We start from the raw sequence: 24,209 nt of genomic DNA, 5'->3' as shown, positions 1-24,209 counted from the left end.
GTGCTTGTAACTAACAAAAAATCAAGCCCCACAGATTCCCTAATTCTCCTCGTTCACTAGAAGATGAAGTCATACAAGCCCAAAGGTTATATAAGACAAATAACTGTTTCGACCCGTGAAAATTTTTGCATCTGCCCATAATACAAGAAGCAAACTTGGTACACCATAATTACTAATTCATTATTTAAGCCCGTTAGGCTCCTTTCATTCAATTTGTAGCATTTTTGTTTTTTTCTGGCAGCCATCCACAAGTGCACACAGGGCTACCTATGATGCTATACTATGCTGTCCAAACAGTATATAGTGTCCAAGAAACAAAGCCTTCTTGCAAAAATATATATTGGTGATGCATTAATGTCTTAAAAATATAAGCAAATGTGGGTCTGTTGTTGTAGATACAGAAAAAAATATGCGGATCCCACACACTGTGGGAATCGATGTAAGCGAAGCTTTTTGTGCTGTTTGCTTTGATCAGCGATAATTAGCGGTGATGTTGACGACGAATGTTTAATTCCTTTAACATTTAGTCCAACACGAGAGTGGTGAGTAGATGTTAAACATTATTTGCGTGCACCACTGCTATTTGTCTGCGTAGTATACAGAACACACAAGGTGAGGTGTTTGTTTGAGGCATTTTTGTGCTCCACACTTCTTAACCTCCGAGAAGGTTGAGCATATTCATTGCCTCACATGGCACATCGCATTGTGGCACAAGTATTAAATTTTAACTGAATTGTGGGGCTGTATGTGCCAAAACCACAATTGGATTATGGGGCACGCCGTAGAGGCGGACTCTGGATTAAATTTTACACCGTGGTGTTCTTTAACGTGTCCCTAGATCTAAGTGCATGACCTTTTTCTTTTTTTTAATTTCGCCCCCGCCGAAATGCGGATGCCCCGGTTCGGATCAAACCCGCAACCTCGAGCAATGCCATAGCCGCAAAGATACCGTGGCGGGCACAGAAGCATTGATTTGACGTGTGACCGCTTCCGCAGTGTTATTGAGAGCCTACACAGTGCGCTTTAATGCACCTCTGCTTCTGCATGCCCTGTGCAAGTTGTCCGACTGACAAATTTGTATGGCATTTATTTTTTCAGAAACAGCAGAAATGTATCCTACCATACTTTGAACTTACATTTATCCCGTTTGCCCACAACCGCAGTCGTGTCTATAGTAATAGCACTTCGTTGCCTTCTTACGTCAGTTATTCCCTATCCATTCCCTCATCCCAGTGTATGGAAACTGCGAGTGAAGAGTGGCAAGGCATTCACTCGTTTCGTGGCTGCGTCGCTCCTACCCATTCTTTGCCTCCTCTCCCCCCCCTACTCTCTACCATTCTGGCTAGCTCCCTCTGGGCTTGTACGTTACTAGAATGGTGAGCGCTGCAATTTCTGCAATGCTTTTGTGGGGGGTCACGGATAATCACAGCTGTCAGGAGGCTAACGTGGCGACGCCCAGAGACCTCCAGGGGGCATTGTACATATTCGACACAGTGCAAAGGTTCAAATGAGGTCGTCGCTTTGCCTTTACTCTCCACCACCCTCCTGTACTGCATACACACGCTCTGAACCACCCCCTGACGAGGTGTGCCAGACAGCAATAGCAGCAGCAGTGGGAAAGTCAAACGAAGAGGCAAAGAAAGCTTTGCTTTAAAAATACACGCCTCTTTAGATCTCAGAATGTGTACGATACTATGGCATGATCCATTTAAAGTGACACTAAAGAGAAAAATAATTTGAGCTAGCCGTGTTAGTAAATTATGTTCCTACAAAACCAAAAAAGCCACTTCTACCACCAGAGGAGGTTCAGTAATCTGGAAAGGATGCAAGAAAAATGGGTGGCGATGACTGCCTTGAACCTTCCGCACCAGCTTGGCATGATGTCATCGATTTTGATGATGATGTTCAGGCCTAGTTAACATTTTATCAGCAAAGACTGACCACGGTTACTCTAAAAGTGCTAAAGATTGAACTTAGCAAGTTTTAAAATCTCGTACTATGCCACAACAGCCCAAACATGAAAAAAATACTTCGAATTCCACGATGTCACCCTGAAGTACTAGTGCTGAGGTTTCAGAGAAAACTTCAAAAAAATTCTCTTCTATATAGTGTTAAACCTCTCACCTCCAAATTAACAAAATCAGTGTTTTGAAATAATGCTTTATCGATCTAAACTTATTTAGTGTTCCTCTTCAGTGGTCACTGCAAAGTCAAGGTGCGGCTTGCTTACACTGTTGGCGTAGCCTCATGGCCTCAGCGTGGCTGCGATCCAAAGCATCCTGCAGCTGACGACACTTCGACTGGTATTTGCTCAGGCTGCTTTCCAGTGTCGACGTCTGTGTCAGGTTTGTGCCACAGCAGATGCCGTCCTTGCCCCGGCCACCCCACAGCTTCTGCACAAGTCCCAGTGGCAAAAAAACGGGACCCCTCTTTCACCAAGAAGTCCTGAACATGAACACATTGCAGAGCTACATCAAACTGGATGAAACAATGAATATTAATTTCGCTCTTAAGAGGAAGCTTTAGCTCGGGCCCAACTCCGACGCGGCCTATTCAAATACATGTAAAACGCAAAAACGTTTTTATGAGATAACCCCTGGACCGATTTTGATGAAATTTGTCGCATTTGAAAGAGAAAGTTAAATTCTAGTGACTGTTAGAAGCGGAATTTCGATTTAGGGCTTGAATTTTCTTAAAACGATTTTCAAGTATTTGACCGTTTGAAAAAAATAGAAGCACGAAGTTTATAAATTCATAGCTCTGCATCAAGAACCGATATCGCGGTTCTGCAAACGGCATCCATTAGATCATTCAAAGCAGACAAATTCAATATGTCATTTTACATCTTACGTGAATTTGTTACGTTGGTTACAACAGTTTTGCAAAAGTTGTATTTCTCTATTATTAATCTTTTTTTTATATTCATGTGTAACATATCAATTTTGTCCGCTTTAGATGTACTATTAGATGCAATTCACAGAATTGTATTATCATTTTTCGTTGTTGAGTTACAGAGTTGTAAACTTGATAGTTTCGTTTTTTGAAAATTTTCGATTTTTGCCAATTTTTAATAAAAAATTGACAATCTAACTCAAAAATTCGAAACCAACAGTCACTAGATTTTAAGTTTGTCTTTTAAATGCAACAAACCTCGTCAAATTTGGTCCAGTGGTTGCCAAGAAAAACGAATTCTCCTTTTACATGTATTTAGATAGGAGCACTTGAGCTAAAGCTTCCTCTTAAGAGTTGTTTTCACGGATGGCAAAGTTTCTTTCTAGCGATTTAGTTTTCCTGATTGAACGATTTGGCCAATGACCAAATCAAAATTGAAATCTTCTGATGTCTCAGGTTATGAACGAAGTAAGGGTTCCATACAAAACAAGTATTCCATACAGAACCCTTGTTCCATACCAAATTCTTGTTCCATGTGGAACCCTCATGCTGAGGGAACCTTCTACGCGGAACAAGAATGAGTAATTCCCTATGTAACACAAGACATAAGATCTTCTATGTTTTGACTTGGTCGGTTACCTAATCTTTCAATCATGCTTTTTCCCGACCAGACAGTTTTCCCCCACATGCATGATTTCTTTCATTTTCTTGTGCACACCTAACGCACAAGCTTGCAAGAGTGATGTTACACTGGGCCTTTTTGTAGCCCTTAAAGTGACATGTCATTGTACGCATTTCCACGACATCTTTCATTCAAATATGCAGGAGATGAAATCCATGTGCCGTGTTGCATGCACAAACATGCTATCAGGTGCAAGGGTTCAGAGGGCTGTAAAGGCGACAGGAGAGAGGCTTGCGGAAAAGGCTGGAAAATGAGCGCACGGCAGCCATTGGGGCCATCGTTCAGCGGGTTGAATTTCTTGTTTTCCTTTTTTTCTTTTCAAGGATTTCACGTTTCACTACCTTTCAGCGCGGACAACCAGCAGCCAGACTTCATCATTATAACCGATAACGCGGCATCGGGGCAATGTAGTAAGCTGGCTATTTCACCATGGAAAACATACAAAAGTTGACGGTGCAGCAGCTTCTCATTGTTATAACTGATATACTGTTAACACCGATATCGTTATAAGTAGGTTCGACCGTATGGGATATAACAAAAATGCTTTAGTGCAGTATGCGACTTTGTTATAACAACACTCAATTGTAACAGACACCACTGTACAAAGAGAAATGTGCAGCTTAGAAGAGGTTTGATGGGTTGACCCTCAATTGAACAATGTAAGCTCCTAGGAGTGTTTTCAATGCACACCTAAATTTTCTTTGCAGCTGTGACTGTGCATGTGTTCGTGGATGCGCATGCACATTGGGCTTGCCCCCATATGAGCCGTGCAGTTACAGCGACTGCCATCCAATTCACACGATGACCATGACTAGAGATCAGTAGGCCCGACTCACGCACCACAATTATGACCACCAATTCAGCTAGCAACACAGTGTGGAAGCAGCCTAGTAATGGCGTTTAAAATCATACACTGGAGTTCTGTGACGTGTTTTGTAGTATACACTAGAAAAAGAGACACGGGAACTAGGAAAACACAAGAGCCAAGATACCGTATATACTTGTGTAATCGCCGCAGGTTTTACTATTTTGTTTTTTTTCCGTGATTGGGGTGTTATATGGGGGGTGCCGCCATTACACAGAGAAAAAAACAACATTTTTTGTTTCCGTAAATATTTTCAGAGGTACTTGCTGTTATTGAACTACAGTGTTCGCTTGTGCTAATTCTGGCTATTCTTGGCTATTCCTGTAGCATGTCACCTGCCGGCTGGAATAAATGGTGATGCCCCACAGACTAGAGACGGCAGCGTCTTGGAAGCAGTCGCTAAATCTCAAAGGCTATGCTTTTGCTACCTGAAGGCGCCGAAAACCTGGCATGGCTGCCTTTTTTGCCACTGAATAAAAAGAAAAACCGCTTCAGAATTCTTGCACCATACAACAGATAATAACACTTGCACCCTTCTCCAATATCAGGGGTCCAGCTTATACATGGGTAGTTTTTAAAGATACTTTTTGGGGGATTTTTTTTACAACGTTCTGGATGTGGCTTTTACATTGGTACGGCCATTACACGAGTATATATGGTATCATATCACAGAACGGAGACAGTGTATTCTAAACTTGAAATTGGTTTATTGCATCAAGCCCGGACGTCAAGGCTCAACATCTTCTATTGACGTTACTGGGAGATGCTACCACCATCATAATGATGGACGATTATACACACACTGTGTGTCGAGTAAGACAGCCACTAGCTTACAGCGATGAGGAAAAAGTCAACCCATGAGGGGCGAGTTGATGGAGGCTGCCATGTAAAGAGGGGCCACTAGTAAGCTCACGCACAGGTAAATGAGACTTGTTCAGTCAGCTATAGTATACTTGCTCAGCAAAGTCTGCACTTCCTCTGTGGCATGTTATATTCATGTGATCGCACTAGCCAAAATACAATGAAACAGAATGCTTATGAGATTTCTGATAGGACTGCATATTCGTAAAATGGCAACCAGAAAATCGCAACATCCATGACATACCTGTGGGTTTTCAGTGTTCTTTTTTTTTTTTTTTGTGAAGAGTTGATGCCCCATGCCTCATCTCTGCCTCTGAAAAGGTGGTCGCGACCCAGACGTGATGCTCAACCTGTGGTGTGCGCGAGTCATGGCTACAGATGTGCTCTGTCATCATGAGAATACCTGGCAGTCATTGCTGGCAAGGTGTCTGTGGTAAGCGTGTAGTGACCCCAGACAGCATATCAGCTCTCGTGTGCAGCATCAGAAGCTCAGTGCTTTAAATAATCAATGCTTAAAAGCAGTGACATAGACGTGGAAGAAAGCCAGAATGCTTCGCTGTTTTCTGCGCTGATGTCTTACTTACCCACATAGCCTGTAAATGGTGGCAAAAAAGAAAGAAAGGTGAAAATAAAAGCACACCACACTTTCTATCAATTTTAGTTGAACGACTGCCACTGCTGCAACTTTCTTTCTTTTCTTTTTTTACTTTAACAGATAGAAGTACTGCAATATAAGGCTAACAAGTCTTTGCGCATTCCAGTAGTCCTAACGCTAAAAGTAAAGTGCCCCTTTGATAAGGTGACAAGAATTTGCATGATTGATTAGTTGATAGAGAAAGCTCTAAAATGAACCGTGGAAAAGTTTCACTCACAGCCCATGCCTAGCATGCTATTCTGAAATAAAGTTATATGCACAGTACATGTCATAGACATACAACAGGCCACATGAGAGATATCATGGTGGAGGGCTCAATTCATTATGGCAAAGCATCGCAGACAATGGGATGGGAAAAGCAGACAACACAAAGCACTAACTATTAATTGAGATTTTTTTGAGCCACACAGTACACAGGGTGTCCCACATAGCTTGCGCCAAAATTTAAAAATATGCGAGTGTCTCGTTGCTGGACAGAACCAAGGCAATGTTGTTTGCTGTCGCTTGGAACAGGTCAGATTATTCTTTAGTATTTTACCTAGTTACATAATTGGTCATTATTAATTAACTTCTCAATCATCATATTCCAAGCAAAATTGTCAATAAGAAAATTGTAGACCATCCTGAAAAACTGGGCAGCGATGTGTCCACTGATGACAGAGTAATCGGCTCTGGTGTCCACTAACGCGGTGACTGCGTGGCCGTCAAGAAGCGCATCGAGGTCGGTGGTTCTTTGTCTTGCATTGCAGTTAGATCTTGGTGTCGGATATTCCCAATCCAGCTTTCTGTTGCTTAATACATGCTACATACATGTTTCTTCCAAACTTGAAAGAAGCCCACGATAAGTCCCATGTGACTAGTCGTGCCGCCCATTTTCGTTTAAAAATAAATGTCCAAAAATATTTTTTAATAATTTTTTTTTCCAATTCTTTCTAACGTCTTAAAAAATGGTCCATCTATGTTATTAAGAAAAGTGAGAATTAGAACACCCACTTTTAAAGTTGATACGTAACCATTTTTTTAAGCACTACCAGAATAGGTCAAGCTTGACATCGAAAGCAAATAAAATGTGCTTTTAACACCAAACACTGGGCAGGCCTCACCTTTTTCTTTTTCTCCATTTCGGTGACCTTGGCTTGCAGGAAGTTGATCAGCTTTGTCTGTTGTGCAATGGTCTGGTTCAACTTCATGATTTCAGTCTCGGCAAAGCTCTGCAGCACAAAAAGCAGGACTTTTTAGTCGTGGCAGAAGCAGGCGAGAGAGCCCAGAACTTGGGCCAGGATAACGCAAAACTGTTCCAATCTGTTTTTATCCCGAATCCGCCATTAGGCCTCCATGGTAAGTCGAAATGGCTTATCATGGAGGGCTACATATTCAAAGTCCTACATCGGGGAGAGCTATGCTTGTATGCATCTGCACTATAAAAACATTCATTTATGATATGATATGACAATATTGTGTTCCTGCACTGCCTTCAGATTGAGTCATGCGATTGATTGATTATAGCATTCCAAATTAGTGCTTTCTCTTCGGTTTTCAGCATTTTTCTGCTGCAGTTACAGAAAGTCATACCGGTACACTTGCACCAAGATGAACGTGTGAGATAGCGAGTGACTCATTGTGGCAAACAAAAAGTCCAACAACAGGACGTGAGGACATGTGTATCCCCTTTAGCAGCTGTCCCGCCTCTGTGCTGTCACTTCACCAGGATGAGTGAGCAACGTTCGGAGACTTACCTTCTGTCCATCCATGTCGCTCTCCACTTTCTCCAGGTATTGCAGGGTCTCCCTGTGTGTGTTCTCAAACTCTTCCAGGTCGCGGCTCAACTTCAGGTTGCTGGCCTTCAGGGATGCAATGGTCGTAATGTGATGGGACGCCTGCAGTGACAGTTGGCGACATAGGCAAAGAGCAAGACCACTTAGGCATGAAAGAAAGCAGTGGTTAACAAGAAAAGTTTGAAGCTAAGAAGCCGAAGTGCAGCAAACAAGCACGTGGTCTAAAGGCCATACATACCGTAAAAACCTGCAGATAATACAGGAGACTTCCATTAATTTGACTCCAGTTAAATTTTTTTGCTTCATTTGGTCCTGACTGAAAGTCCTGGCCGGCGCCCATACATCTCTATGAGCCAGAACTTTCGTTATTTACATCCTGAAATTGGCCTTTGTCGGATAATTTGAACTTTACCGGTCCGCATCCACCTGCTTGACCCCTATGGTGACCTCGACAGTGACCTCTTTAGTGGCAGCGTCTATCTTAGTGGAGCTTAGGGGGCAGTGTTAAAGAAATCTCATCTCCCACCAAAACGCTGATTTTCAGCCTGCCCCAAGAAGATTTTCAAGTGAAACCGGTCGCTCACAATGAATGATTACTGTATTTACTCTATCCTAACGCACACCTTTCTTTTGCAAAGAAACATACGAAATTAGGGGCAATTGGATACGAAATCAAAACTGCCGTCTAGCATTCACAACCTTCAGAGCCAGCCTAGCCAATGTCATAACTATTGCCATTACTACCTAGATGGCGACCGATTAAATTCTCGCGATGCATGACAGTGACGGCGCACCGCTCTCAGTTTTTTATTACAAAGGCTAATTCACAAGATAAATTATTTTACATGCTAAGCTAGTGGCAACAAGTCATGTCTTGCATTTTTTTGCCATTCCAGAGAATTGCATGCGTCTCAGGACAAACTAACAAAGTGGTTAGTCTAGGCATGGGCCACTAGCCCATTTACAATTGTTACGAAGCCACTTGATAAAGTCAGAACATCAAACACACAATGGACTGTACGGAGGACATGCTGCGGTTGATAGGCAGCGACAAAGTGTTGTGTGGACTGATGACGGTGGTCATTAGGTCCAAATAAATTCTGTGAAGGTAAGGTTTGTTAGTTTTATTCTAAAAAGATGAGGTGCACATTAGACTTCTATTTTGTTTAGGAACTTTATTGTCATTTTTATGTTAATTATTCATTTGGACACATCGAAAGTGGGAGCACATTTACCTCTGATGTGCTTTAGAATTGGACAAATACTGCCAAATGAATCAGCAACATATTTCAGCATTTTCTCTGCGTCCTGTTTAATTGAATCAGCCTGATAATTTGATTAATTTTATCGGTACCTTCAGAATCAAATTAAGAAGAGTGAGCTGTACAAGGCTTTTTTCCAGAATTTGACATGCACAATCTCTGTCTCCTATTATATTCAGGTACCAAAGTTTTCCCCACTATTCTGGGCACCTAGCCACACTTTCTGTTTTGAAATGTGGTGCAAAGCAGCAAGCACCTGTTGGCATCATCATCAGGAGCGGTGATGGAAGTTGCAATACCCGTGCATCCCTGCCGTGCCGAAACATTTGCCAAAGCCCGTGTAATGGGCAACACCGCAATGCTGTCTACCATCGCATTTCCTGATTGCTGAGTGCCACGATGGCAGCACTAGGGAGGCAGCAAGCGGAGAGCTATTTTGACTGCCGAAACTACCAGCAACAGCACTGCAGCACAACAGTTCTTACACCTGTGATATTCCACTGCCAGCCCCGGAGCAGCCGGGGCTGGCAGTGGAATATCAGTAAGAATTAATTTTGCAATGTCCCAAGAAAGGAGCTTTCCTAGAAATCGAAGACATCGGCAGCCCATGTAAAGCAGCAATGCTCTCTGCATCTTGCAGTGAATGTTGAACTACTGCAATCACTATTAAGAAAGAGTAATGACTGTAATGATATAGTATGACTGTTGCATAGTTCAGAAACTTTTGCCACACTTCACACATCATTTTGCACAGAACATTGGTGTAGGTGCATGATATACAGAAATGGCATAACATCACCTTCGTTGATCCCCGCTATTGGCAGCTTGCGCCTTCATTTCATTCACCTGAAGCGCTTTTCCGGTACTCACGGTATGGAATGCATGGGTTACTTATGTGCATTTCACAATTATTTTATTGTCGGTGCACATATTGTGCGCATCTTTAGGTGTGAAATACTGAATGCCCTCCGACAATACGTCATCTGAAGATAGCGAGATTGAATGAGATGGCAGCGCTACTTTAATAAAGAAATAAAGCAGATGTTCGTGATATGTATGATATGCAGAAAAAGCTCTTTTTTTTTTTTTTGCCTTACTACAGTCCTAGAATTACCAGTCGTATTGTATTCAGGATTTTTATTACACATAGACAACAACATTAACCTTGGTTGACCTAAATAAAGAATGGCAATCAGTGGCTCAAGCAGAGATACATGATACACAATGCCACACTTAAAAGGAAACTTATCATGTGCGCGGAGACGGACGGAAATCGGGCCGCATCACGGGCGTTCGGAGTTCTTGAAACTTGCATGCGGGACTGGCACAAGCAGAAGGAGAATATTTTAGCCAGCAAAGCAACAAGGAAGGGTTGCAGTGGACCCAAGCAGGGCCACTTTGTCGAAATAGAAGAGCTGCTCGCGGAATACGTGCAAGAGCAGCGAGCGGCACAGCAGCCTGTGATGACCGATCTGCTCGAAGTACGGGTGATGCAGTTAGCCCTACAGAAAGGGATAATGCGGAGTGACTTCAAAGCGAGCACGTGCTGTATATAAAATTTTATGAAAAGAAAAGGCTTTTCTGTTTGAAGGCGGACATGGATATGCCAAAAATTGCCCGAAGAATATGAAGAGAAATTGCAGTTTTCAGCGGTACGTTTTGAAGTTGCACCATAGAAACGGCTACCACTTCGGACAGATTGAAAATGTCGATCAGACGCCGCTCTACTTTTACATGCCTGCCACCACAACCGTTCAAAAGAAGGAGGCGAAGCAAGTGCGCATTTCGTCTTTCAGCCACGAAAAAACTTGAGTCACCGCAATGCTTTGTTGCACTGCGGATGGGCAAAAGCAGCACCCGTATCCTATTTTCAGATGGAAGACGCTCCCGAAAGGAATTGTGTTTCCGAGTGGCGTGATTGTGCACACAAATGAGAAAGGTTGGATGACCACGGGCTTGGTAGCTGACTAGATTGATAACGTTTGGCGGAAGAGACCCGGTGGCAGTTTGGGTCTGCGTGGGATGCTTGTGCTCAAAGCCTTCAGGTGCCACGTTGACCAGCGCATCAAGGACAAGCTGGCTGCATGCAACACCGACCTTGTCGTGACACCTGGCGGAAAGACATCGCAGCTCCAGCCGCTCAATGTTTGTTTGAACAAGCCATTGAAAGATAGAATTCGGGGGCTCTACACCAAATGGCCTGTCAGTGGCTGCCCCGAATTCATGCCCGCCAATAAAATAACGGGTGCCTCGCTGCAGGACTTTGCTGGATGGATGAAAGATGCATGGTGCATGATGCCGTCTGCCACGGTCAACAAAGCCTTTAAGAAGTGCGGGATTTCGAATGCCATGGACGGCACCGAGGAGGAAATACTTTGGTCTGTTGATAACGATAAGGAGTTGTCTGATAGCGACAAAGAGTGATATCTATTGCCCCATGCGACTCGTACCGGCTCAGTGAAAATCTTGGCGGCAAGGTACGTTGCTTCTATTTGTGTTATTTTTCATCGCAACTTTAGTGTGTTGGGAATAAATCTGCTTTTTCCAAATGAGAGAAAATAGTATTTCTATATGAAAGCACGAGGTGCGCTGTATTGTACTTCTTTCTTTTTTTTTTGGTCATAGAAAACAGGTGCGCATTACAATAGAGGTTTTCATTTTCTGGTCACGGAAAACGGGTGCGCATTACAATCGAGGGCGCGTTAGAATTGAGTAAATATGGCAATGTCGTATGTAAGGATTACATGGATGTCGGCTACAATTGCAGGGTGATCTGCCCCGTACCTCTTCCTTTATGGCAACCATCTCCTGCTGGTAGGCAGCTTCCCTGCGCTGCCAGGCCTTAGATGAAGCCTCGTACGTGCCCAACTGGCGCCTCAGGTCGGCCATCTGGTCACTCAGCTCCCGCAGGAGGGCCTCCCGCTCCCGCAGGTGGTCCTGGAGTGAGTCCAGGGCTGCCTCCGCCTCCTTCTCGCCCTGCGCACGATCCTGAAGCTGTTCCTCCAGCCGCTGCCTGCATCAAGTGCACGGGCCCATCCCATGAGATGGAGACGACGACAACGACGAAAAACGGGCAACAGGACAGGCACTGATAAAGTCATTGCACTGATGAGAGCCCAGAGTACTAGAAACAAGGCTTAAAGAACTGAAAGGTCTCCAACCCCCACAGCATTTTAAGGCAAAGTGGTGCAAGGAACTTCCGCAAAGATTTAGTGCAGTGGTAGAAGCAGCATTTGGCAGTGTGCTTGGTAGCAAATGCCAACCAGAGAAAGCCACCAATGTAGCCAGTGTCAGAGCCCCAGAGTGGCAATATCGCCGGTGCATTTGTGAGAACGTGCAGCTGGATGACGGCATCGGGAGAGTCGGCATAGCACACAGGAACACGCATTGGATGTAGCAGAGAATGCAGAACAACTAAGCTCAGATGTACTTACGCATTTGAAAAGATTCAGGTGTACAGCTGAAACCGACTGCAGCTATATTTTGATATAAAGAAGTTGGTAAAATCAGCATTTTACTTCGTTACATTGAAATTCAAACTTTTATGCAAGTAGGTAAAGCCACCAACGGGTTGTTCTTACACGAAAAAGATCATAATATTTTCCAAATTATCAGGCAATTAAAAAAAAATATTTAAAAAGCAAAACAAATTTCAATGAGAAAAAAAATTTTTTTAGATTTGAAAGTCGCCGACTAAAGCTACAGTTTCATGCTGTGCCAATGATATCTTCACGTCCCGTCTACTCCACCGCCGTGGCTGATGTGTTGCCTGCAGAGGGATGCCGCTATTGTGAAGAGCGCAGGCAGAGGGAAGCAAACGCTTCGTCTGCCTCTCGCGTCAACACACCTTCAAAGCGACTCAAGATGGCGCAACCTTCGGCACTAAACATGCTCTAAACTCTGCACTAAATGTGCGGGAAGCCAGCGGACATGAAGCCATGGCCATTTCAATTTGCCCAGCTTTGCACTCACCACTAATTACCTCCACGATAGGGCACGCTAAGCCATGCTGCGAGCCATGTGCAGTCACGGCTAGACTAGGAGGAGACATTCGCTCGCTTGTGACATCACCACAGCATCCTGGGCTGACATTAAGAATGAAATTATCCAAAGCTGCCTGTGTTGTTCTGGTTTCAGCATTTTTGGTGACAGTGAAAAGTCTACAGACAAGTACAATGAAGCCATTGACAGTGTCTATGAAGTTTGGAGTGATTTATCAGCATTCCCAGAATGGAAATTGACATTAAAATAAGAACAGCATGAGAGACGAGGTGGAGAGGAGAAACATGAACTACCAACATGCCCAAGTCTCTACCCCTTTTAAGGAATCGATGGACAGTTGGTCAATGGCCGACAAATATGTGTCCACAAATGACAGTACCACGACCACGGGAGAGCTTGAGAATGAGCACTTTATCGTCAATGTTGTGTGCCACAACACAAGTGAAATGAACAGTGAGGACAACAACTTGAATCCTGGGCACACCGCCCACCTGCTCCTGCATGAGGTCGCTCTGTTCCAGCACTTCTGCGCAAACTTGAAAGGCTGCGGCCTCAGCTGCTTCAAGTCCTTGACAATGAGGAAAAGCACATGCTCTGCCAGGCAATGAAGCTATTGAAGCAGAATAAGGTTCGAAACTATTTTGTGCCATAGTAAGCCCAATTAGGCCATTTTGTCAAAGTGCTGTTACAAATGTTATTTGCTTTTGTGTTGCAAAATTCTTTAAAAGTTCTACATCAAACTAATTCCCATTTTCTTATGTTCAATTTATGCAAGTTTGACTGTAACGAAGGCAATGCACCGGACATAGTAGTAAAGCATTTGCGAAGTCTTGGGTAGACTGCGAGTGCAATGGCAAATCATACACACAGGACTTCCGAAAAGTGTGAGAACTTCCCTGTGCACTTTTTTATTATATCTTTTAACTTTTTTAAACAATATCAGCCCATCTTATTAAACATGGCAAGACTAGTGCCTTGACTCGGCACCACCCTCTAGTAGCCCTCAACTTAAAGTGTGTTCCTTAACCTCTTCACTGAATGTGTCCTTCATTGTGCAACTGATCAGTGGTGCACAAGAAGATTTCCGTATGTACCCTTGACATACACAAAATATCTTCTTAGAAGATTCGTGCGACACGAGAAAAAAATGATGCACCCACTCAATGTTGCTGCATTTGTTAGGCGTGCAAGATGGCTAAGGAATGAGGTGCAAGTGGCTTCGTGGAGAACGTAACTGGCTGCACTGATGAAAAGGAGCCACTTTCATTAATTGAGAATGTTTCCGGTTCAGTGTACTCCCCAGAAATGTAGCTGAATTAAGTAAAGCCAAACGTCAATACAGTCGAAACCTGCTATATCGAACTCGCAAAAAAAACACCAATCAGTTCGATATAGAGCATAATTCGATATAAGCCTGCTGAATAATTGGATGTCGTAAAAGCACATACCATTTATAAAATCACTTTATTGACGAAATGATGAACCCACAACCTTCGCGAAATGCAAAGGTTGTGGGTTCGGTTCCCACCTGCGGCAAGTTGTTTTTTCATCCACTTTAATTTCCATTAATTTATCGCTTCTTCATTACATTTATTAAGCACAAGTAATTTCCCCTATGTTGTCCTTGGTGTCAGTGTTTGTTGGCTTCTCATGATATGACTAATAATAATTGGGCCCCTCGGTTAACCCGCTTTCTTCTCGTTTATTACATAATGAGGGTCTCGAATCCGGCAACATTGATGCCTTCAGGTAGCATATGTGGGTTTATTGACCAGTTGCCTTCACCCAAAAAGATCATGTTCTCGTGACGCCTGCGGCAACAAGGACGTTCCACGTCCGCCGCCAAGGTCTGTGAGTGATGGCGCTGGCTAACACTCCCAGGGTTCTACTAGTACACATAAATACCCAAGAAATTGGATGGGGAAACAGCGCCGCGGTAGCTCAATTGGTAGAGCATCGCATGCGAAATACGAAGGTTGTGGGTTCGGTTCCCACCTGCGGCAAGTTGTTTTTTCATCCACTTTAATTTCCATTAATTTATCGTTTCTTCATTACATTTATTAAGCACAAGTAATTTCCCCTATGTTGTCCTTGGTGTCAGTGTTTGTTGGCTTCTCATGATATGACTAATAATAATCGGGCCCCTCGGTTAACCCTCTTTCTTCTCGTTTATTGATGAAACTAGCTTAGTTTCGCATGAGATAGTCCTGCATTTCTTTCTGCTTGAGCAATTTCCCTGCCTGCAATGCACGCACTTCTCCACATTGTCTAAGGAGTCGGGAGCAGCTGAGGCCGCAACCTTCCGCATTCGCGCAGAAGCACCGGACTAGTGCGAGCGCACCAATCACTTCTGAGGATGTAGGCAAAGGGCCGTCTTTTATTTCCTCATTGTGCCCACTTTCACTTGTGCTCAGTACGATGTCGGTAATGTAGTCTTCGTTTTCGGGCTCTCCCGTGGTCACGACACTATCATTTGCACTCACAAACTCGTCCACTGTTGATTCGTCAACAGCTTCCAGAAATTCTGACAGCTTGCTCCAAGTTTCAACAACACCGGCGACGGCTACGTTGCATTCACCAGAATTTACAATCATCACCGAGCACGCGGAAGCCGGCACGGCTGAAGCAATTTTGGATGAACCACTCGTGCATGGCCGTGCGTACGCATTGGGCGCCACAGGCACCGGGGCGACAGTTTGGCCACTTTAGCCCTAATTTCCTTCCCCCTTATTCTTCAAGATCGTCCTGAGAGTTCCTCAGAATCATTCACGCTGCGGGGACACATCCGACTTCTCACCTCGTTCGACCCAATTTACGATTTCGAGCTTCACAACGAAAGGCAAATTCTGCCGCTTCATCACGGCAACACTGCGGGAGAAGGCCCACAAGGCACACACAATGGACCAGAAAAGCACCGAGACAACTCACACTTTCGCCATTTTGCACGATGAGGGCACAAGAGCCTCTGATTGGCTGTCTGAGCAAGCGCTGCGGGCGGGCCAGGATCATATTTTGCAGGGGGGTGTCGACGGCTCGTCCGAAGCAACGCGGTCACGGTAGGGAGAGTGGTTGGATGGAGCCGGGTTTTCAGGTTTTGCCGCAACCGCGAGGGAAAGCCAACTTCTGGGGGCACTCTTCTGCTGCTCGACGTTCGATATATTGGGAGTCGCTGCTATTTTTGTTCAATGTAAACGTAATTTTTGCTATATATACACATTGTAACTATATCGTGCCCAGAAATTGTTCGATATATAGAATAATTTGATGTAAACGGGTTTGATATAGTCGGGTTCGACTGTATAACGAACACAGATATACTGAATTCTCAAATATAACAAAGTAAATGTAAAACTTGGTCAGCCATAATTTATTCCAAAGAGTATCCTACTGCTATAGCAAAACCCAAAATGCATGATATGGCGTAACATCAGTTATAGAGAAGTGAATATTTGTTCACTCTCAGCTCAAGGTATGCATTCCCAGTAGCAAAAAGTGTGAAGTACTACTCAGCAGGAGCAACTTCAAAGGGCACATGCTGAATGCATGTGGACGTCTTATCCAGCGGTTTTAGCTCGGTTGGCCTGCAGCGGGCAAGCCGGTGAAGCAATCTCGTCTGCTTGCAGTGACTGCCAGGTTGTGTACCATTAACAACTGTGCAAGTGCGTTGTAACTTAGCACTGTTGATTTGCCACATATCAGCGCAGAAAGCTGGCGACGGGCCATCGAAATTGGCTGGAGACCGTTTCCTGGCTTATCAGAAGGCATCACACTTGCATTTCTTTCACATAGACCTGATCGTGAATTGTTCAAATTAGCAATAATGCTTATAACGAATATCCAATGTAACGAAGGTATTCTCATGTACACTGCGACTTTATTATAACAGAGTCTGACTGTACAGTCAACAACCAATTTTCTGGACGCCTGAATTTTTGGACATGCCCGATAATTCGACACCTTCACCATGTACCCCATAGAGTCAATGTATAGGAACACCTGAAATTCCAGATGCAAGAAAACCTTCACTGTCAGATTTTCCAGACTTCCTGCCATGACCGCAGGTTTAATATAGTATTAATCAAAGCCACCACCGCTGCCATTTTGATTATCTCGCATGCAAATCCACTCGCAGCCATAGCCACCACAGTGGCAATGCTATGCCTAGCTTCTTCGAACTTTGCTGCCAACCATCTTGCTGTTTGGTGCCATGTTTTTTCTTTAAGACAATTCGCCACTGTTAGCAATGGTACCGACTCTGCCTTTGTAATCCTCGCCAATGGCTTCGAAGCTTGGAAGGCATGACGCGTTGCATAATGACAGCTTATGAAAATCGGATTCGCCTCAATACAACAAAATTAACCGGTGAAGGATATGTGAAGTATTGCGGTGAAGCATGCCTAGAGTAAGAAGGGGCAAATGTCACGGGGAACTATACATATTCCTTAATTATACACACATGCACCCCCAATCTCCTATAACAGCGCAAGCGCCGATAGTCTACTGGCAGTCCTTTAGAGCTATTTCGGACATGCCTGTGGCGATTTGAGCCCTTGGGGCCTGTAAAAGGCCTGCATTCATTTTTTTTCGGCCTGCCTGATTTTTCGGATGTTTTCGCCACCCCTAGGGAGTCCAAAAAATCAGACTGACTGTAATTTTCATTTATCAAATAAATAAACCTGCACTGCCAGAGCCGGTAATTCTGTAAAGAAAACCACTGCAATTTCCATTCTGTAACAGCCACCAGCCAAGCTTGAAATAGGTGCTATTAAAAAAAAATATCCTGCTGCATGCTGCTCGAGTCTGAGCAATATCGCCACTTCATGATCTCGTAGCACTGGCCACAGATGGCTTGCCATTTAATCTGTCAAATGCTACCACATACATCTTCATTGTGTGTTTTGTAAATGTTCTTGTGCTCAGTACTTGTATGTAATGTTTATGCTGTGAAATGTTTGCAGCTACTCATTCCGATAAAGGACAAGTTTCGAAGATGCCTCTGCATTTAAATTCTGAATTCAGTGTGCGAGATGTGTTCTGTTCTGCAAGAAGCTGAATCTCTCACATGAGCTAAGTCCAATTCAAAAACTCCACATAGGAATCAGCTAAAGCACAGCTCCCACACTAGCCACCAAAGCCCGGCAAATGCTGGCAGGAAAAGAAATAAATGAGAGAGCTTAAGTAGACAAGTCTCAAGTGATGGCAGACGTACTTGCTAGTCTTCGCCAGCAACAGGGACTCCTTGAGCTCAAAGATCTTCTTGTTGAGCTTGTCCACGGTTTCCTTGTGCGCCACCCTGCCACACAAAGCCAACAGTTAGCCAACAAAGCCAACAGTTACTTATGCATATGCTCCTGGAGTCACTACCATGGAGCGATCACTCCCAACGTTGCAAAGAAAATTCATAGGTGGCCACATTTCCTGTCACCGTGCTAGTCTTCACTGCTGTTAGGGGCAATGCACAGTTGTAATACAGACTTACACATTTCTGTCATCATCATCATAATCATCATTTCTTTTCCTTGCTTTTCTCTCCAGTGACAACAATGACATCCTATGAATATTCTATGGACACCCACTGCCTGGGCATGGATATTCTAGGAATATGTACAATGCATCCCGTGGATGACCTCACGTGACGCTCACATGACCGTTTGGCTGCATTTTCTATGTCCTGCGGACACCCCTTACATGTCTGCGAGGCACATCAAGGGGGCATGCTGCCGACATATGCCAGTGCCTCTTGCACAGCATTTGTCATGATGTCTTTTACGGTCGCAGCACATGCTGTGGGACAGATACAATGGGCAGAGCACCCATGCATCAAGAACAGATACATTTTGTGCACACATTATGTGTGCACCAAATTCTACTAGGCCTTTGGTTAGTTCAATAAGCCAAGTGGCTTATTGAACTAACCAAAGTTCTCAAAGTAATTTGTGTTGGAAAACTTGTAAAGTATGATGTACACACAAGCTGAAGACATGACGGTTTCGGATTGTAATTCGAACTTGAGAGAAAACATAATTCTCTTACGAGGAAACTCAAAGACGACAAAGTCTCAACTGGAGAACATACCCACCATGTATGCCGAAAAAGGTCCATATAAGACGACTGCGGGACATTCGTGGTAAGATATCCAAAACTGGATGCCCAGCAGATGACCTATTTGTGTACAAATCGGTGCGCAGACAATGGGACATGATTCGGATGCCCTATAGACAGTGTTTTCACTAGGCCTAGTGTAGAGTAGCAGGCCAGAGCAAGCTATAACTCCGGCCGACCTCTCTGCCTTTCTGTAAGTATTTTCTCTTTCTCTCCACATTTCTGTCTCAAGTGCTCGAGCACTCTGCAGCAGAGCGCTCCAGCCCTTGGGAGAAAGAGAGGTGACACACCATGGCAGAAAGAGAAGTAACACAGCAGCTATGCGGTGCAATGTATCAGGCTCTGTACTATGTGTCATACAAGTCCTTTTGGCTTCTTTTGTTTAGTGCTGTTTAGTGCCCACCTATACGTTTCTTTGCATTGTAATGTGCAGCTTCACCACTCTAGACAGCAGTGTGGATGTCTCCACAGCTTATGCAAACCTTTTGTACACAGTCTGCGGAAAATGCTCAATGTGGCATGTGGGCAGAAGACTTGTAGTAGCGTCTACAAATTCCCTTTGCTGTAAAGCATTCTTGCAGGATGTTACGGTCCTCTAAAGTTTCGCCAACAACGATCATTTCTGCATCAGGGGGTGAACAGAGAATGTCCATTCACCCTTATGTGCAATGAAGCAGCAGCCAGGCATACTTCAGAATTATTTCTCAACTGCATTCAAGTTCAAGGTCAGCTGTAGGAGCAGCTACCAAGACAAATCGACAACATTTGCAAGACAAGAAACCCATCTCCTCGACACAGGTAGAACAGGGGCATAAAATTGACACATTTTTAAAGGTTGCTCTCAGTGGCAGCCTCGCACCGCTTAGGTGGTGCATTAATGAACAAATGGATGGGCAATGGAAAGCGCAGTCACCATTGAGCTTTGTACTCGTCATTTTTTCTGTCAGCCTCAGCCAACTCCCTTTCATAGCCGACCACCTGCTTGTCCAACTCCTCACAGGTTTCCTTGAGCACTTCAAGCGTCTGCAAAAAGAGCAGGAAAAATATGTGCAATATTTTACTTAAAGGTCTGACAGGCGAGTGAAACCTTAGGTGATAAGCCTGAGAACCACCAAGCAGCACACATTCTCCTTTACATACCGACACTTCCCCCCCCCCTCCCCCACTCCCGCCCAAAAATTTATGTAGATGTGGACACCACATCTACAGGTCCGGTTGGCGTAATTTCGCAGTCTTCTGCCGCCAGCCACTCGTACTCACGGCGGAGCAGAACCTTAAAATTAAGGCAAAGGTCCGGGCTTGTTTCATGACCACGTCACACTTCACTGGCAGGGACCGATCACGCATTTCAGCGACGCTGCCGCAAGCTTAGCCTACAGTTCCGGAAAGCGTCCAGACTTCGGCACGTGGGAAATTTCTCACTTGCCGCCACAGGGTGAAAATTTCACTTCGCTGCAGTCGCCACTCTCGCACCACCCGTTTAGAAACATCGAAATTGCAGCCCGCAGCGCAGTGATTTGTTTCTTCGGCGTAAAGGATGGCAGCCCTCTTGAACGCTGCTGTGAACGAGTGCCGAAAGATTAGTGGGCCTGCAGCACTCATGACAACTGGGGAAGCATAGAAGTAGCACGTAGCCGGCAGTCAAGTGGAGCGCGTCAAAAAGTTGGTCAAACCAATGCCAATGCCTTTAAGAGGAAGCTTTAGCTCGGGTGCTCCTATCTAAATACATGTAAAAGCAGAATTCGTTTTTCTCTGCAACCACTGCACCAAATTTGACGAAATTTGTTGCATTTAAAAGAAAAACTTAAAATCTAGTGACTGTTGGTTTCGGATTTTTTATTTAGGTTGTCAATTTTTTATTAAAAATTGGCAAAAATCGAAAATTTTCAGAAAACGAAACTATCAAGTTTACAACTCTGTAACTCAGCAAAGAAAACTGATAATACAATTCCGTGAACTGCACCTAATAGTACATCTAAAGCGGACAAAATTGATACGTTACACATGAATGTCAATAAATATAGTAAAATGGAAATATAGGTTTTGCAGAACCCAATGTAAACAACGCAACAAATCCACATAAGATGTAAAATGACGTATCGAATTTGTCCGCTTTCAATGATCTGATGGATCTCGTTTACAGAACCGCGATATCTGCTCTTGATGCAGAGTTATGAATTTGTAAACTTCGTGCTTCTATTTTTTTCAAACTTTCGAATTTTTGAAAATCTTTTTAACAAAATTCATGACCTAAATAGAAATTCCGCGACCAACAGTCACTAGAATTTCACTTGCCCTCTCAAATGCAACAAATTTCATTAAAATCGGTCCAGGAGTTACCTCAGAAAAACGTTTTTGCGTTTTTACATGTATTTGAATAGGCCACGTCGGAGTTGGGCCCGAGCTAAAGCTTCCTCTTAAGGCCTTTAAACAGAGAAATAGAAACCCGCGAACGGTGTCTGCTCTTCCATGAACTACCGATACTCCCCGCAAGTGCCGCCGTTCTAAGGGTGCCGCCGCAAATGGGAACAGCGGCGCTTCCATCAACTATCGACACCCCCCATGAGTATTGCATGCACTGTAAGACTCTCAAAAATGTTGAAAAACCCTTCCGAAAAGCAAACAAACACGCGGGATAGCGAAAAGATACGGGTAGGACCATAGAGCAAACATAAAATTGTAACTACGTTGTAGCTCTCGTTGGTATCGCGTTTTTTTTGGCGGGGCCATGTTTTGGTTTCGATTGTAAGTCGACCCCCCAACTTCAGACTTTCAAATTTTAAAAAAGGGGTCGACTTACAATCGTGTAAATACGGTAAGCACCATGATGTGTTCCGTAAGGGCAGTGATACGACAGCACCGATTCTCACAGCTTACTAGCTATGATGGAAGCACTTGCGCTTCGATGATGTCTCACTTTCCTACAGATTTCATTGACAGCGCACTCATTAATGTAAAACTGTCCTCACGTAAGCTTGTGCGACGGGGGTAGTGTGAATTTCATGCCTCACCTTGAGAAGCTTGTCCGACTTGGCCTGTTCTTTCTTGAGCTCCTCTTCGAGCTCTTTTGAGCTGTTTAGCACCTGCGTGCGCACCTCAGCCTCGCGCTGCGCTTCCAGTTGCAGCACCTGTCTCGTACGACGCCGCGGTTGTCATGGGGATGGGATGGAGGTCAGAAAAAAAAAAAAGGTAGAAGGGGACGGGGGGAGTGGGAGTATGAAAACAAGAAGGCATGCAAAACCAAATGAAAAAAACAGAAGAGACAAATACTACGAGAAGACGGGGGCGCACAGCGAAGGACGAGCAGGCACTACAGCAACCCGTGTCATTCCAAACCAGAGAAACGATTTTAAGTTCCGTAAACGGCTCAGAACCAATGCACAGTATAACACACAAACGTACGCATGAAGATTATGTGGATAATAAATGATGCTGGTTTCTCAGAGCTCTCTTTGCATACATATGTATTTAATATAATTGATGCCATAAGTTTTTTGACGTTTTTGGTTCACGAGACAAGATTCTCTTTTTACACCGAAGCTGTATAGGGCAATTCCACGATTTTCATGTGACAGCAGTGGCGGCGTGATTGATGCCAGTGGATCTGGCGCAGAAACAGTATAAAAGTTCTAAGCTCAGATATAGTGAAGTGCCCAAAAATATTCACATATATAGCGAATAAATGGAACCAGATATATAGTGATGGGTTTGCCAAGTTTTGGGTAGATTTCTGGCATTCTCAAACCAGACCTGTAGGACTTCTGAAGGGTGCGACAACTCCCTTATACAGTTGCGGTGGCTTTGAAAACACCTCTATGTCATTTTTGATGGCATAGAGGGATTGCCTAGAAACATCTGAGCATGTTTATAGGCAATCACATATGTGCCCAGATTCCTTACATGGATCCACAACATTTCCTTGCCCAAACATTTTAAAATGGGGCTTGTAAACAAGAGCTCTGGTATCACCAGCAAAAGAGAATTTAAAAAAAAAACAGAAATAATGAAAAAATGTATACTATGGACACGGTTTTCAATGCTCAGGCTACAAGCATTCTAACTTCATGCCTCAAAATATGACCGGAACTAAAGATCACTTGTGTTTCAATTCACTATGAAGAATATTCAAGAACATGCACAACAACCAAAGCAAAAATCAAAAAGGCACCATTTGAGTACATAAATACATATGGTAAAAAATAGTGTAGCTCCGTAAAGTGCTTTTCAAGGCCGACATCAAGAATGCTGGCCTATATAAAAGTAGGGAGCACCACAGTTAACTACTCAGAAATTGTATGCATGTATATTTGCATACTGAATTGGCACATCTATAATGCGTAGCTAATCTACTCTGTGTGTATAAGGCTACAAAAAGTGTACAAAACTGCAAGCTGCACCTCCTGTTCAGCACACAATAACCTGCACGGCTTCGAAAATATAGGTGCATGCACGCTGTATTTTCCAGGCACAAGAATAGGCTTACCAGACACCACTGCACAAACCACGTGGCTAATAAATGAGCTACAAAAATAGCAGCAAGCGATAGCATCATCTCCACAACACGTGCTGTTATCCATTCCCACTATTTAACTACCTATCCAAAAGTATTGTGCTTTGGACTGATAGTACGACAGCATGAAGAGCACTTTTGACTGAGCAACTTAGCATTCTTAGCATTAAACTTAGCACAGAGCAACTTAGAATTCAGCTCTGTAGCCACAATGCATGATGAAAATGACTAAACTAATTTGTCTAGTTTGACAGTATACCTCTTCATAGTTACTGTTATACACTCATTACTTCGGATTTGCATTATAAGTATGCAATGTCACTTTCAAGGGAACTGTGGGCTTATAAAAAATATGTTGCTTCTTGCTACCAAAGCCTGCAACCACTGATCGCAACAAGATTACCAAAAAAAAATTTTACAATGGCATCATAAAAGAATTCATTGTCTGTGGGTCTGTGGGTCATTCCATCAAATGATTTCAAACGAAACAAACGATGTTCACTTTTGTTGAATACATAAATACATATATTTCTGTATTATCATCTGTCATTCCTTACTTCGATGTTGCAGTTATTGCATCCGTCTGTGCATGATGTTCTTGTT

General features: G+C 43.7%; 1 protein-coding gene across 4 annotated transcripts in view; it reads right to left on the bottom strand.

Moving 5' to 3' along the window:
• LOC142576183 (citron Rho-interacting kinase-like) overlaps positions 1-24,209 on the bottom strand; it is a 158,602-nt gene that overhangs the window by 48,027 nt on the left and 86,366 nt on the right. For 3 of the 4 annotated variants that reach the window (XM_075686188.1, XM_075686190.1, XM_075686189.1), the window contains 7 exons: positions 22,108-22,224; positions 20,010-20,119; positions 18,204-18,287; positions 11,777-12,005; positions 7,692-7,832; positions 7,059-7,166; positions 2,231-2,393 (listed from right to left, as the gene is read on the bottom strand). In XM_075686188.1, coding sequence (XP_075542303.1) covers positions 2,231-2,393; positions 7,059-7,166; positions 7,692-7,832; positions 11,777-12,005; positions 18,204-18,287; positions 20,010-20,119; positions 22,108-22,224 — 952 coding nt within the window. The remainder of the gene's footprint in view (positions 1-2,230; positions 2,394-7,058; positions 7,167-7,691; positions 7,833-11,776; positions 12,006-18,203; positions 18,288-20,009; positions 20,120-22,107; positions 22,225-24,209) is intronic. The other variant, XM_075686191.1, reaches the window with a different exon arrangement.

This window comes from Dermacentor variabilis, chromosome 3, assembly GCF_050947875.1.
Source record: "Dermacentor variabilis isolate Ectoservices chromosome 3, ASM5094787v1, whole genome shotgun sequence".
NCBI classification, from domain to species: domain Eukaryota; kingdom Metazoa; phylum Arthropoda; class Arachnida; order Ixodida; family Ixodidae; genus Dermacentor; species Dermacentor variabilis.
Note: the sequence above shows the minus strand (reverse complement) of the source record. Positions and strands in the feature narration are given on the sequence as shown.